The sequence below is a fragment of the Salvelinus namaycush genome, chromosome 19 (genome assembly GCF_016432855.1).
Source record: "Salvelinus namaycush isolate Seneca chromosome 19, SaNama_1.0, whole genome shotgun sequence".
In the NCBI taxonomy this organism is placed as follows: Eukaryota; Metazoa; Chordata; class Actinopteri; order Salmoniformes; family Salmonidae; genus Salvelinus; species Salvelinus namaycush.
The window spans coordinates 49440280-49456911 of NC_052325.1; the positions used below are offsets into that span (position 1 = coordinate 49440280).

Here is a 16632-nt window from a genome sequence, read left to right on the forward strand (position 1 = left end):
CAAACAAAACATTTTTTCCTAATCATTTACAAAAAAAGAATCGATAACCTACATTGAATAGACCAATTCATGGATTTATTGATTGTGATCCGTGTAAACACCAACCAACTATACCACCACAGCAAACACTTCAAATACCATTGACATTTATCAGGTTGAAGCAAAGAGTTTAAAATACACAAACACAAGGTCAACATAATTTCGCCAAAGCAATCAGCCTAATGACCCCTGGACTTACCTCAATATTAAACTACTATGTAAGGATACACATTTTGGCACCAAAACAAGGGTGTTTACACCATCTGCTTTAAATCATGGTTCAGATACATGGATTAGTTAACATGCATCAAGTGCAAGGGTTGCATTTGGGTTGGGAGGAGAATCAGTGGTGAAAGCTTAGAAGTTAGTCGCAGAAGTCCAAAACCTATGTCAGTCAACCAAACTCAGGTTAAGTATACAGGGTTGCATTAGATCAGGTGTGGGCATGATTTAAGCTTACAAGTTAGCTATAATTTGGCAAAGCTACGAGGTAAGCAGGAGATGATTACAACATGTAGCGATCTTTGTCTAGTAATGGTGCTTACCAAGCATGCTGTTCCCCCCTTCCATGGGCGACGTCTGGGAGTCCAGAGCCAATTGAGAAGCTGGATCTCCACTGGCTGACCCTTCAGTGCCCAACTCCAGCGTTTCCCCATTGGCAGTCAGGTCAGGTCTGAGGACAATTCCATGTTTCTGGGCAGGACATGAACACAAACTGATGAGAGGCTTACGACTCTCACAACAGTACATTATAGCTGCATAAACAGGGTTTCTCTATTGTAGTTAAGGGCCACTGTTGCATATTCCGAGCTCCGGCTCCCTTGAGATGACTAAGTACCTTCAGAATGTCTTTCAGCTGGACCACCTCATCCCTGAGCTCATCCCGCTCATTTCGGATGGCATCCGAATACTCCTTTTGCCGCTCTAAGGCCTGAGCAGTTCCCCCAGTGGGGGAGGTGGAAGCGCAGGTAAAGAACAAAGAAAGATATGGGTGAAGTGAAAGTGAGCATAGCGAAAGTGAAGGAACAGTATACAGTATCAAGCATGCATGCACTTAGGCAGAGAAGTTGATGCTAGCCAAGTAAATAAGTGTATTTTAACACCACAACGCAGGTGAACACAACACAATTATGTGTGGGGGTTTTCCATTTGCATCCACCAAATGCTAGCAAATTGAACATGTACTAACACAACTAATGGATTAGAGTTCACAGGGCATACCCCAATCTTTTTATCCTTCCACTCCACGGTTTCCTGCAGGTCAGAGATTTCCCTAACAAAGCAGTCCTGCTTGAGACGCATCTGACGGATCTCCTGGACAGCGGAAATGCAGGAAGATGTGATGGAATAAATAGGAGAACATGAAGTGTGTGTGAAAGCAGTGAGAACAATAGACGATCAGCATGGAGGTGAGGAGACGGGGAAGTTCAGAAATAAGAAAACTGAAAGGTGACAGGTAAAGTCCTTTTGGCTGTCCTGACAAGCTTTGGGGTTTAATTTTGAGGATGCCTTGGAGGACTCACTGTTAGTAACTCCTCGCTCTGTTTTAGCGTTTCCTTCATCTCGTTGAACTGGAACTGCAGCACGCCGTGGGCATGTTTCTCACGCTCAAAGTCCTGGGAGAAATGGCAAAGGAGATGTTTTAATGGATTCGCAATATATGCAGTGATCATTGTGGCCCAAAACAGCTGCCTTATAATCCAGAAAGTTGCCATAGCTACATTAGTTGTGGATGAAGTCAGTTTCGGTCTGTAAACTGATTCTTGATCAAAGTGTGTTGTACATATATATATTTTTAATATAAATACAGTTTTACATGTATAAAATAGTACATATCATTTACGTACAATGCATTTGGAAAGTATTCAGACCCCTTCACTTTTTCTACACTTTGTTACGTTACAGCCTTATTCTAAAATGTATTAAATATATTTTTTCTCATCAATCTAAAAACAATACTCCATAATGACAAAGCGAAAACTTTAGACATTTTTGCAATCTATTACAAATAAAAAAACAGATACTTTATTTACATAAGTATTCAGACCCTTTGCTATGAGACTGAAATTGAGCTCAGGTGCATCCTGTTTCCATTGATCATCCGTGAGATGTTTCTACAACTTGATTGGATTCCACCTGTGGTAAATTTAATTAATTGGACATTAGTTGTAAAGGCACAGCCCTGTCCATATAAAAGGTCCCACAGTTGATGGTGCATGTCAGAGCAAAAACCAAGCCAGGTCGAAGGAATTGTCCGTAGAGCGCCGAGACAGGATTTTGTAGAGGCACAGATCTGGGGAAGGTTACCAAAAAATTCCTGCAGCATTGAAGGTCCCCAAGAACACAGCAGCCTCCATAATTTTTAAACGGAAGACGTTTGGAACCAGCAAGACTCTTCCTAGAGCTGGCAGCTCTAGGAAGGGGGAGAAGGACCTTGGTCAGGGAGGTGACCAAGAACCTGATGTCACTCTGACAGAGCTCCAGAGTTCTCTGTGGAGATGGGAGAACCTTCCAGAAGGACAACCATCTCTGCAGCACTCCACAGATCAGGCCTTTATGGTAGAGCGGCCAGATGGAAACCACTCCTCAGTAAAAAAAGCACATGACAGCCCACTTGGAGATGGCCAAAAGGCACTTAAAGGACTCTCAGACCACGAGAAACAAAATTATCTGGTCCAAGATTGAATTCTTTGGCCTGAATGCCAAGCGCCACGTCTGGAGAAAACCTGGCACCATCCCTACGGTGAAGAATGATGGTGGCAGCATCATGCTGTGGGGATGTTTTCAGTGGCAGAGACTGGGAGACTAGTCAGGATAGAGGGAAAGATCAACAGAGCAAAGTACAGAGAGATCCTTGAGCACTCAGGTTCAACAGGATAACGACCCTAAGCACACAGCCAAGACAACGCAGGAGTGGCTTCAGGACAAGTCTCTGAATGTCCTTGAGTGGCCCAGCCAGAGCCCGGACTTGAACCCGATCAAACATCTCTGGAGAGACCTGAAAATAGCTGGTAAGCGACACTCCACATCCAACCTGAGAGGATCTGCAGAGAATAGGATTAGCTTCCCAAATACAGGTGTGCCAAGCTTGTAGCGTCAAACCCAAGAAGACTCGAGGCTGTAATCACTGCCATAGGAGCTTCAACAAAAGTACTGAGTAAACAAGGGTCTGAAAACGTATGTAAATGTGATATCAGTTTATTGTTTTTAAAATATTTGCAAAAAAATCATAAACCCTATTTTTGCTTTGTCATTATGGGGTATTGTGTGTAGATTGTCGAGGGAAAAAAACTATTTAATCAATTTTAGAATATGGCTGAAACGTAACAAAATGTGGAAAAAGTGAAGAGGTCTGAATACTTTCCGAATGCACTGTATATACATACAGCTCATGTTTCTAATCATCCAGTATTGCATTACTATAGGCAACTATAGTTTCCAAAAGGTACCATCTGGCTAATGTCAATCCCAGTTTCCACCTAATATCGCCCTCCTCAATACACCTTTCTCTTTCGATCCTAACTTTTCCCTTCATCTTACTGTAATTGTATATTTCTCTTGATCTGGCCCTATCCCTTCTCTCCCTCTCCATCTCTCCCCCCCTCCCTCGGATGTATCCCATACCTTGCTCTTCCCTTCGTACTCGCGGCGTGACTCGGACAGCAGCTCCTCCAGCTCCATGAGCGAGTCCTTCAGCGTATCCACCTGGTACATCAGGTTGTTCTTCTCGTTGTCCAGCTGGGCGTTGGACACCATGGCCTTGCGGTACTTCTCCTCCACCTCCACTAAGGTATCCTATAGGAAGAGATGCCCGTTGGTGTACGCACATGGGAACACAGACAGACAGACCCTAACACAGACACACCAATATCCAAAGGGGGTATTGTTACACCGCTGCCGCTTCCATTTTCTATACTCCATTCTGACGGTCTCAACTAGGAGGAACGATCAGAAGCATGATCGAAAATGGAGGGCATGGATAGAATTCGATGGACATAATTCGTATTCAGAGGGAAATGATTTAATGATGTTAGGACACAAGCAACAGTTGCCTACTGCATGCCTGTGGGGTTATTGCATTTGACATCAGGACAGCTTAACTTAACTGCTTTGAAAGTGGGCTGAAAAATGCATAGGAAAAGGCAAGCAAGCCATCTAGTCTTCAAATAAAACTATAAAGTTATTAGAGGAGTCCAAGATTCTGGCAACCATTTAATATCAAGGTAGGAGTCTAAACATAAAACTGTAGTTGATAGCAAAAGGATAGGTAAGGAAATAATTCTAAAACATTCATTAAATATTAGTCAGGAGGACTAATCATTGCTTAATTGGAGTCGCAGGTACTTTAACACTGACGACTAAAACTACCATTGGTTAATTCTAAGGAAGTTCAAAATGACTATTTGTTAATAGTAGGGCAGTCTAAAGTTTAGACTCTAAACCTATCATTGGTCAACTCAAAAGCTAGGGAAGACTAAAATCATATGAATATTAACAGGGCCTCAGGCTGGGTTGCGTTGGATCAGTCCAGTAATGTACCTTGACTTCTTTGAGACTCTGCATGTACTTTGACTCCACATCTTGGATCTGATCCTTCAGCTCATGAATCTCCTGGGGTGAAGAGTGTGGCAGGGTTGAGGAGAGACAGAAGCATGCTGCGACAGGGTTCAATAGGTGAAGTGACAAGCACAATGATAGGTAGAGAATGACTTGCAGAGCAGTGTGCGCTGTACAGCGATGTGCTCTTAAAGAGTGGAATTGATGGAAGATGGTTCTAGGACACCCATGTTTTTGTAACCTTTACCTTGATCTCTCGTATGGAGGTTTCTGTGTCGCCAGTGATGGACGTCTCACCACTTTCTCTCTGGGAGGAAGACCCGCCCAGCGAGGCGAGGGTGGCTGCCGATAGGGTGGAAGCGGCTCGAGATCCCTTTTCCAGGTAATCTCTGTCCTCCAACTGGGAACAATGGGGAGAGGCTGTTAGAACAGGGGCAACATCATGACTTTAGGGCCTAGAGAAGGGTCCGGAAGGCCACAGATTCACACTCAATGTCCTCATCACATCTTTACCTTACTCCACTTTGTCCAATCACATTATCCCTAACAAGCTGTGGGGGGGAGTCAGTAATCTTTCCATCCAATCATAAACCATGAGCTGTTTAAATGCTGTTATAAACACACCAGTTACTGGGTAAGTTAATAATAAAAAGAATGTACAGCTGTCTCAACTTCCAATGCCGTGCAATGTTCATTGTTATGATCCATCACATACAACAACTGCAACATGTTACATATAGCCATCAGACTGTACAGAGTATTCAGCATGCTATGTTTGGGAAGTGAACAATATGAGTATCAATCAGCATCAATACTGGTTACAGGAGCTCCTACATTCTAAAATAGTTCATGGTACTTCTAGTCCACGACACAGACCATGCTGTTGTTAGTCCCATTCTACAAAGACTCTTGGTCTATCTACAAGAAACCATCCACCTGCATGCTATAGATTAGCAATTCATATTTTTTTATTCACTAGTACCCCTGTTGATGACATCTCTTCAGTTCTAAAAACACTTTCTAAGGTCTCCTCTCACCCATCTTCCAGGTGTTACCATGACCATACAGTAGGAGTTGACAGCACAATCCACGCTACCACTTCACACAGCAAGTCAGTCAGACAGTAATTAGTCTCTTTAGGTCTACCCCCCCACTCCACACAGAAGAAGCCAGTCTTTATATGTAAGTTGATACCACGCTGCCATGCCCTGGCATGACTCTGGGCGGGCAGCCATTCACGTCCGATAAATTGGGGATGGTCATGTGATCCAGGTCTCTGGGCAGGCCACTGTTGGTGGCCGCGCTGCGCAGGAAGCTGGCCACAGAGTTGCAGTCATCATCCTAGTTGCCCACCAGGGGGCGCAATAGGACAAAGTATAGTCAGGTTTGGGCACTGTCTGAATCCCTCAGACACTGCCTTTTCCCAACCAAAACACATCTATGAATAAAAGCACACAATCATGGCCAAATGGAGAATCTGTGTTAACCGGAAAAAGGAACGGCCTACAGCTGTATAGAGTAATGAGCATACTAAACAGGACACACAGTAGCCCACATGTTAATTCATTCCTGTAAAGAAAGACCTTAAAGTTTGATGATTTGTTAAGGTAGGATGACCCAGCATACCAGATGTCAACTAGTCTTCATATTCTTGCCACTGGTTAATAAAATATCTGCCCAGAGTTGACAATTAAAACCAGAGGCTTTTCTGGGCAACCTCTCAACACAAATATATGAGGTACAGCAAGAAGTTGTACTGGGTCTCAGATATCTTGTGTCTGTTACCACAATCTCAGTCTGAAAGATGCCAGTTATGTATTTATTTGGGCTGACACAATTACTGTATAACCACGTAAACGATAGTTTTGGAATATAAAATAACCGTCATAACAGTTTAAATTGAATATATACAATTTTTTGGGGTGGAACGAACAGCTGACTGAAGACGGGATGGCCGGTTATTCGAATGGTTGAGTCCGTTTCTGCGGTAATATGGACTCATCAACGTGATGAAACTCGGTTGCGCCTTTCTGAAATGAGCAAGGTGTTTGGAGCAAACATTCCACAGTAACGTAGAACGTCAATTCAAATGATGTTAACGAATGTGGCTCTGTAATGTCAGTTGAGCTGAATAACACATTGATAGGTACTCCTCCTGCTTTTGCTCCCTGCTTTGCTCCTATGGGTACACCTGCAATTGCCGCCAGTCCACACGTTATGCCATTATTGACTTGAACGAGGACGCCTGCTCTATTAATTCTATTTCTATGGCAGCACATGCCGTCAGGAACGGAGGAACAAACGTATTTTCGTGTTTTACTATTCGAACGGTTATTAAGGTGACTGCAGTCATTTGGCTTGCCAGTAACCGTCATCCTAAATTCCATGACCTTCACAGCCCTAGTACTTATCTAAAGTTATGTATATGTATTTGTATTTCTATCCCGGGTTGTCTAACAAAACACTAAATCCAAAAGGCACAGGGCAAATCCAAGATATATTTTGGCATGACGCAGCATCATGCGGTGTCAATCATCACTAACAACCGTAAACCAAAGACCTTTGAGATGGTGGATATTGTGACCGATTGCCTCAAAATCGGCTACTGTTTCCATTACAATTCTTTATCAACCGCTTATGAAAAGTGGACTGAATCAGCAAATCAGGAGCCAATTGTCAACGTCATAGTATAATTGAAATGACATGGAAAACAATGCCTACACCATTAACATGTTCATAAGTCTTACAGTGCATTCGGAAAGTATTCAGACCCCTTTACTTTATCCACATTTTGTTACGTTACAGCCTTATTTTAAATGGATGAAATTAAAAAATGGCCTCAATCTGCAAACAATAGCCCATAATGACAAAGTGAAAACAGGTTTAGACATTTTTTTTAAATGTATTAAAAATAAAACAGAAATACATTTAAATAAGTAATAAGCAATGAGACTCGAAACTGAGCTCAGGTGCATCCTGTTTCCATTGATCATCCTTGAGATGTTTCTACAACTTGATTGGCGTCCACCTGTGGTAAATTCAATTGATGGACAAGATTTGGAAAGGCAAACACCGGTCTATATAAGGTCCCACAGTTGACGGTGCATGTCAGAGCAAAAACCAAGTCATGAGGTCAAAAGGAATTGTCCTAAGAGCTCCGTGACAGATCTGGGGAAGGGTACCAAAACATTTCTGCGGTATTGAAAGTCCAAGAACACAGTGGCCTCCATTATTCTTAAATGGAAGAAGTTTGGAACCACCAACACTCTTCCTAAAGCTGGCCGCCCAGCAAAACTGAGCAATCGAGGAAGAAGGGACTCGGTCAGGGAGGTGACCAAGAACCCTATGGTCACTCTGACAGAGCGTTAGAGTTCCTCTGTGGCGATGAGAGAACCTTCCTGAAGGACAATCATCTCTGTAGCACTCCACAGATCAGGCCTTTATGGTAAAGTGGCCAGACAGAAGCCACTCCTCAGTAAAAGGCACATGACAACCCACTTGGAGTTTGCCAAAAGGCAGTGTAAGGACTCTCAGACCATGAGATTCTCTGACTGGGGCAAAGGTTTACCTTCCAACAGGATAACGACCCTAAGCACACAGCCAAGACAACGCAGGATTGGCTTCGGGACAAGTCTCAATTTCCTTGGGTAGCCCAGCCAGAGCCCAGACATGAACCCGATCGAACATCTCTGGAGAGACCTGAAAATAGCTGTGCAGTGACGCTCCCCATCCAACCTGACAGAGCTTGAGAGGATCTGCAGAGGAGATTGGGAGAAACTCCCCAAATACAGGTGTGCCAAGTTTGTAGTGTCATACCAAAGAAGACTCGAGGCCGTAATTGCTACCAAAGGTGCTTCAACAAAGTACTGAGTAAAGGGTCTGAATACTTATGTAAATGTAAAAATGTCAGTTTAGATTTTTAATACATTTGCTAAAATGTCAACTGTTTTTGCTTTGTCATTATGGGGGATTGTGTGTTGATTGATGAAGATTAAAACATTTTTTTAAATACAATTTTAGAATAAGTCTAACGTAACAAAATGTGGAAAATGTCAAGGGGTCTGAATACTTTCCTTATGCACTGTATATCACCATACATAAAATCACCTGAAAAAAACTACCTTTAAAAAGGTAGACTCAACGATATATGACAGACACAGAAAGTGAACAGCATAGTGGGTCAATTTTTGAAACAACTAAGAACGTTGAAGCGCAAAACTCAACTTCTCTGCTGTTTTGGTGCCCTGGCTACCACGCTCTGCACAGCGTGAAGCGAAACCGTGCACATGAGCAGATACTGTGTGTGTAACTGTGTGAGAGCAAAATGTTGCATCTCTCGTTCATCTCAAGACCTCCATCGTTGCTGCCGGCAAAGTCATTTCGCTGAGTCTACCTTTAAATCTTAAGACGATATAACCAATCCAGTGTAAAAGAATACTCGGGTTTGTGATTAAATGCTTGCGAGAGGGTCGTGCCACTTTAAATGCTCCATGGCTGGACAGTGTGACTGAGAAGGGGAGCTCACCACTGGGCTGGCACGAGCTGAGCTGGCCCTGGAGGACGCCCTGGAACCGCTGCCGCGATAACTATTGTACTCTGAATGCTGGGGAGGGCACACACACCATCGTCAGCGTCCACGCACACAAGAACACACACGTGCACGTCTGCAGTACCAACTCACATACGCACACCGGGCGACAGGTAGAGAAATCCTAAGCCAACAGAGCTATTCAGTGCGCTACATTAACGTTCACAGGGAACTGAACCCACAGCCTGCAAGCACCATGCTTCCAACCAACTGAGCAGTTGCACCAAAGTTAATGAATGTCATATCAACAGCACAAACACAGCTAAACACTCTGGAAACTAAAACTCGCCACGGGAAAAACAGAACACATCATGAAAAAGCTAAAAAAAATAACCACGAACAGAACATAGCTGTCATATACATTCCAGTTACTCACAGACATGCCCTACATACACGCATAAACCTAATTTAAATACACTCGCATTGCAATTAGTGAAGCAATTTCCTCAACCATAGGCCCGGACGATAATATTCCGATCAATCTTTCGGTTGAGTACTCAAACGGAAAGGTTAGTGACCGCATGTCATTTATTAGGTGCAGAGGGGACATAAGATGTTACAAGTAAGGGAATGTCACGTGTTTAGGACACGTGGGTTTACTGCCACACACACACACACAAACACAATCCCACAATGCATTGGGAGTCTTACACGAGAGCTGGAGCCGGTCACCCGTCGAGACCCACTGTACAGGCTGTCCTCATATAAAGAGCCCTGCAGGGGTGGGATCGGACGTCACACACACAAACACAACAACATAATATTCGCAGCAGTGCTCTCGGAGGCATGCTTGCTAATCTACACGACACAGTGACATAAATCATAGCTTCTTCAGTGCACAGTAAAATCCAGTAAAATCCAAACACCCAAAAGTAAATTGTTGCTACTATAAGCAATCAGAACTTCTTGATAATTACAGAATGGCTCCTAAAGCCACTGGTTACACTATGAAACAAAAAAATACTAGAGTGCTTACTTTAAAGATGATCTTGTGATAAAAAAAAACAGTGTCTTTCAGGTGACAAACAGGCAGAGCAACGTGTGTGTTACAGGTAGCATATGAAGTATCATAATGGGTTGGGTCAAAGGTCACACTAATGAATGGCATCACAAACCCTGTGATGGCGCCGGTAGGAGATCTGGCTGAGTAGCCCGGATGACTAAATGGAGTGTGGGTATAGTAGGGAGGGGGTAAGAATACTTGTCACAACATGTATTCACACTGTAGTCAGTGCCTGGGTAACAACAATGGTAAGACCATGTGATCTAGCCTGGTCCAAGATCTGTATGTGCCGCCTTGCCAACTACTACGGTAATTGTCACGGCCAACATGATGGCAAGACTGCAAAAACTGATCTGGGAGCAGTTCTGGGAGTGCACAGCTCAGGAGAGGTAATATTGCCTTGATATAGGATTTGCGGTATATGTGTTTGGGTGTGTGCACGTGCATGCGTGAACAGACCTCGTAGGAAGAAAGCCGTTGCCTAGAAGAGGACAGACCATTGTTGCTGTTAAGGTCAGAGGAAGCATAGGATGCCTAAGACGAGGGAAAGAGGGAGAGGGATTGAAGAGAAACACAGCAAGAGAGAGGAAACAGAAATGACTAAGAAACCTTAGTTGAAATGTGTTTAGATGTAAAGGCAAATGGCCAATGACAATACCATTCAGCGGAATTCCACACAACACTACAGAATGTATACAAAACATCAGGAAAACTCTCTTGCACCCAGTCACACCCTCTTTTGCCCTCAGAACAGCCCCAATTCGCCAGGGCATGGACTATATAAGGTGTTGAAAGCTTTCGAACAGGGATGCTGGCCCATGTTGACTCCAATGCTTCCCAAAGGTGTGTCAAGTTGGCTGGATGTCCTTTGGGTGGTGGACCATTCTTAATTAATACACATGGGAAACTGTTGAGTGTAAAAAACCCAGCAGCATTGCAGTTCTTAACACACAAACCGGTGCGCCTGGCACCTACTACCGTACCACTTTATTATCAGGTATGCTATGAAAATGAGAAGGGCCACAGTCTGATTTCAATACCAAAAGTTAATGGTTATCTGTAGAAGGAATGTATATGGTGGGGTCAAGTAATGTTGGATATGAGCCAGGGGCTTGGAATGTACTGAGTAAAGGAAAGGCAATCACATGGTTGTGGTCACTGATAAGGGTGGAGAGCTGTGGATTAGTGAGGAATGGGGGCTGAGGTCAGGTCAGATTAAGGGAGAAGGAACAATTTATTACCCACATCACTTAACTTCCTGCCTAGCAATAAATATGTCATGTTTAGAGGGAAGGAGGAGTTCGCCTAAATTGGAGTATGTGTATTTGTGCTGGTGGGAACATATATTTTTCAGCTGTCTGACCCTTTGGGTGACTAAACTTAGTTTGAGCTTTTATAGATGTCCGTCCGTTTTTTTACCCTGGTATTTAGAACCTAGCACCCCGTTCAAAGACACAAATCTTTTGTCTTGCTCATTCACCCTCTGAACGGCACACTTACAAAATCCTTGTCTCAACTGTCAAGGCTTAAAAATCCTTATTTAACCCGTCTCCTCCCCTCCAACACTGATTGAAGAGGATTTCACTAGTGACATCAATAAGGGATCATAGCTGTCACCTGGACTCACCTGGTCAGTCTGTTGTGGAAAGAGCAGGTGTTCACCATGTTATGTACACTCAGTGTATATCATGAATTCAAGTGGTGTCTCTGTCCGTGACCATTCATTTTTGCAGCCATCATTTCACATTCACACAAATTTACAGTGTCTTTCGAAAGTATCAATGGTGATAAAAAAAATGTAAAAAAACATGCCGACTCAAACACACTTCTGACATAGATACATTTGGCATAGATGCTGAACAAGAGAACATATCTCCGTTTAAAGGTACTCTAAAGAGTGTTACAGCAGAACGAGTAAAGAACAACAAAAAAACACAGATGAACTGAAAGAAGAAAAAAAAAAACTCGGTGAGAGGTGTCAGACTTGCAGATATCAATGGTTAGTGGACAAGCCATGCGGAGAGAGAGACAAGAGTGAGTATAAAGTAAGACGTGCAGTACCAGTCAAAAGTTTGGACCTACTCATTCAAGGGTTTTTCTTTATTTTGATTATTTTCTACATTGTAGAATAATCCCAAGAGTGTGCAAAGCTGTCATCAAGGCAAAAGGTGGCAACTTTTGTATTTTGATTTGTTTAACACTTTTTTTGGTTACTATATGATTCCATATGTGTTATTTCATATTTTTGATGTCTTCACTGTTATTCTATAATGTAGAAAATAGTCAAAAATAAAGAAAAACCCTTGAATAAGTAGGTGTGGCCACACTTTTGATTGGTACAGTACATATCGCTCAACACATTTGGGGTCACAAGTGGGATCCAGCATTCAGTAGTTAACACCAAAGTGTTAATGCACAGTCAGTCACGCAACACCCACCGGCTGCAGGTCCAGTCTGGAGGAGCGAGAGACCTTGCTAATGCTCTCATCACTGAGTCTGGAGCTCTGAGAGTGGGTGAGGAGGAGAGAGAGAGAGATAACCCCTGGTGTCGACATCAACATTAAAGAACAGACTGCTACCAAACAGACCACATTTTTGCCTCAATTCAAGCCCTTAGAGTTACCTCCGCAAGTTCCGCTTTCTATCTTATACAGATCAATTGATTGAATTAAAAAATGGTTCCTTATTGGTAGAATAAAGGCAGTAGGGCTATTGGCAGAACTCTAAAAGAAAGATAGAGGGAGAGGGAAAGAGGAAGAGAGGGAACCCACCGGCTGCAGATCTAGTCTGGACGAGCGAGAGACCCTGCTAGTGCTCTCATCACCAAGTCTGGAGCTCTGAGAGTGGGCGAAGAGGAGAGGGAGATAAAGCCTAATTAACTGCAAGGCACTTAACTACAGCACACCATGCTAGACAGCACCCCTCTGCCTGCAAAATAATAACCATAACTACCCTCGCTGAAGCCGAATTTGAACAAAACGAAACAGTCAAGAAACTGCAAGTATCTTGGAATAGTTCAATGTGGTCAAGAATGACCCGTGTCAATATAAACAGTGGACTGATGGAATAAGGAATACGGAAACAAACAGTACTGAATTGTGTGGTATGAAAACCCCAGTATCCTGAAATTCCCTCAATGCATACGTACTAAAACACACACATTTCGTCTGCAATCACTTAACTGAAGTCAATTTTAAACATGTCCACTTGAACCTATTGGCATTCATCCATTCACCCTGCTGGACACTAGCCAGGTACTACAGGTTAAAAGGCACTACTAACCCGACTGGATATAGCACTGTACTCATTGTCATAGCCGTTGCTCTGTAAGGGACAGAAGACATGCAAATGAGCACCAAAACTGCAATCATTTTTCAGTTTGGGCTATTCTTAAAGGTCACAGTCTTTACGTACGTCACGATCTTTGTGTTTGTGTTTCTTCTTTTTCTTGGATTTCTTGTCCTTCTCCTGTGAAAGGGAGGAGGAGCCCTGGGAGAGGGGGATTGAGGAGGCGGGTAAAGGTGTGTGTCAGGACGCCTCTCCCACCCATGGGAAAAGCCATCATGGAAACAGTATACGTGGAGCCACACCCACTAAATTACTGACGTGTCAAATTAATGTCACAAAAAAAAACGACAGGCAAGGCAGGATGGGAGGAAGACACCTTGCATTTTCCTCAGTGTCTAGGTTTCCATCCAAATGGCAACTGATTTGAATGTGGATATTCTAAAATCCACAAAAAGAAAATATGCACATTTTCCCACAAGTGGTTAGTTCCCACCAAACTGACTTGTTGCAGATAAAAATCAGTGCGTGATTTACTTTTTCGCTTCAGTTTTCATGTAGTGAACACAAATCAAACTTGTCACAAAAACTGTTGCGTTAAATAGCAAAATGTGCCTACTCTGATCTTGGCACGTGCTCTCTAGCCAACAGCTCGCAGATCCAGTGCGGGTAGGCAAGTCTACATGAGATTAGTATGGATAAGAGCGAGAATATTTGTATTTGTCAAACGGCAGTCGAGCATCGATCCATCATGTTACCAGAATAAGACCCTCGATATTTACTGGAAAGGAGCATCAACATCACCGTGCACTTTCACCATCCTGTGAAGTTCATCATCATTAATTGAATCTGTAGCCTAATAAACTGCATTAGTTTCCCGAGTTGTAGTGGGAGGACTATACACTATGTGACTCCATTGCCATTTCTCGCATAATACATTTTCAGGATAGAAAAAGATCGCACCATGTTGAGCAAACAAATGATCTGTCAGCATTTATAAAACTTCCTGTTTCCATCACAGTTGCCATAATTATTTTTTTATACAGTTTCACTTTACTCGCATAAAAAACTGTGGATGGATTCCCATCACCACCAAACTGATAAAGACATTAGCCACACGTTACTTTCTGGTTTGGGTAAAACATGCAAACCATTGCAGCAGCCAAGAAAACCCCAAACTCACAACTAGGTCTAGACTAGAGGTCGACCGATTAATCGGAATGGCCGATTAATCATAACAATCGGAAATCTGTATTTTTTATTTTATTTTTTACACCCTTATTTAACTAGGCAAGTCAGTTAAGAACACATTATTATTTTCAATGACGGCCTAGGAACGGTGGGTTAACTGCATCGTTCAGGGGCAGAACGACAGATTTTTACCTTGTCAGCTCGGGGGGATTCAATCTTGCAACCTTACAGTTAACTAGTCCAATGCTCTAACCACTTGATTGCGAATGCAGTAGAAGCCAAGGTAAGTTGCTAGCTAGCATTAAACTTATCTTATAAAAAACAATCAATCAATCATAATCACTAGTTAACTACACATGGTTGATGATATTACTAGTTTATCTAGCTTGTCCTGCGTTGCATATAATCGATGCGGTGTGTATCGTTGCTCCAATGTGTACCTAACCATGAACATCAATGCCTTTCTTAAAATCAATACACAGAAGTATGTATTTTTAAACCTGCATATTTAGCTAAAAGAAATCCAGGTTAGCAGGCAATATTAACCAGGTGAAATTGTGTCACTTCTCTTGCGTTCATTGCACGCAGAGTCAGTGTATATGCAACAGTTTGGGCCGCCTAATTTGCCAGAATTTTACGTAATTATGACATAACATTGAAGGTTGTGCAATGTAACAGGAATATTTAGACTTATGGATGCCACCCGTTAGATAAAATACGGAACGGTTCCGTATTTCACAAAGAATAAACGTCTTGTTTTCGAGATGATAGTTTCCGGATTCTACCATATTAATGACCCAAGGCTCGTATTTCTGTGTGTTATTATGTAATAACTAAGTCAATGATTTGATAGAGCAGTCTGACTGAGCGGTGGTAGGCAGCAGCAGGCTCGTAAGCATTCATTCAAACAGCACTTTCCTGCGTTTTGACAGAAGCTCTTCGCTGTGCTTCAAGCCTATCAACTCCCGAGATTAGGCCGGTGTAACCGATGGGAAATGGCTAGCTAGTTAGCGGGGTGCGCGCTAATAGCGTTTCAAACGTCACTCGCTCTGAGACTTGGAGTAGTTATTCCCCTTGCTCTGCATGGGTAACGCTGCTTCGAGGTTGGCTGTTGTCGTTGTGTTCCTGGTTCAAGCCCAGGTAGGAGCGAGGAGAGGGATGGAAGCTATACTGTTACACTGGCAATACTAAAGTGCCTATAAGAACATCCAATAGTCAAAGGTTAATGAAATACAAATGGTATAGGGAGAAATAGTCCTATAATTCCTATAATAACTACAACCTACAACTTCTTACCTGGGAATATTGAAGACTCATGTTAAAAGGAACCACCAGCTTTCAAATGTTCTCATGTTCTGAGCAAGGAACTTAAACGTTAGCTTTCTTACATGGCACATATTGCACTTTTACTTTCTTCTCCAACACTTTGTTTTTGCATTATTTAAACCAAATTGAACATGTTTAATTATTTATTTGAGGCTAAATTGATTTTATTGATGTATTATATTAAGTTAAAATAAGTGTTCATTCGGTATTGTTGTAATTGTCATTATTACAAAAAAAATTGGCCGATGAAATCGGTAGCGGCTTTTTTGGTCCTCCAATAATCGGTATCGGTGTTGAAAAATCCTAATCGGTCGACCTCTAGTCTAGACCCATCCCTTTTTCTGTTTTAAAAACGTGCGTCTCCCTTTAAGGACATATTTCTCATTTAACTACAATTCTTTAACACTACAGTATTTTCCATGATTACTCACCAGAAAACATTTCTCTATGAGAACTCAGACAACAGTGCCTAAAATAGTTCTGAGTCTGTGTCTTAGTCCCAAATGGCACCCGATTCGCTATATAGTGCACTACTTTTGACCAGATCCCTATGGGCCCTGGTCAAAAGTAGTCACTATAAAAGGAATAGGGTGCCATTTATGATGCACCTTGTGTTTGTTTTGGAACAGACAGCTGGCAGGCT

The 16632-nt window shown here is 42.6% G+C and overlaps 1 protein-coding gene across 2 annotated transcripts in view; it reads right to left on the minus strand.

The window, feature by feature from the left end:
- Window positions 1-16632, minus strand: part of LOC120064486 (leucine-rich repeat flightless-interacting protein 2-like) — an 84822-nt gene that overhangs the window by 15015 nt on the left and 53175 nt on the right. For both annotated transcript variants that reach the window (XM_039015096.1, XM_039015095.1), the window contains exons 4-7: window positions 4844-4996; window positions 3664-3834; window positions 1563-1655; window positions 585-732 (exon numbers count right to left, since the gene is read on the minus strand). In XM_039015096.1, the coding sequence (XP_038871024.1) occupies window positions 585-732; window positions 1563-1655; window positions 3664-3834; window positions 4844-4996 (565 nt within the window). The remainder of the gene's footprint in view (window positions 1-584; window positions 733-1562; window positions 1656-3663; window positions 3835-4843; window positions 4997-16632) is intronic.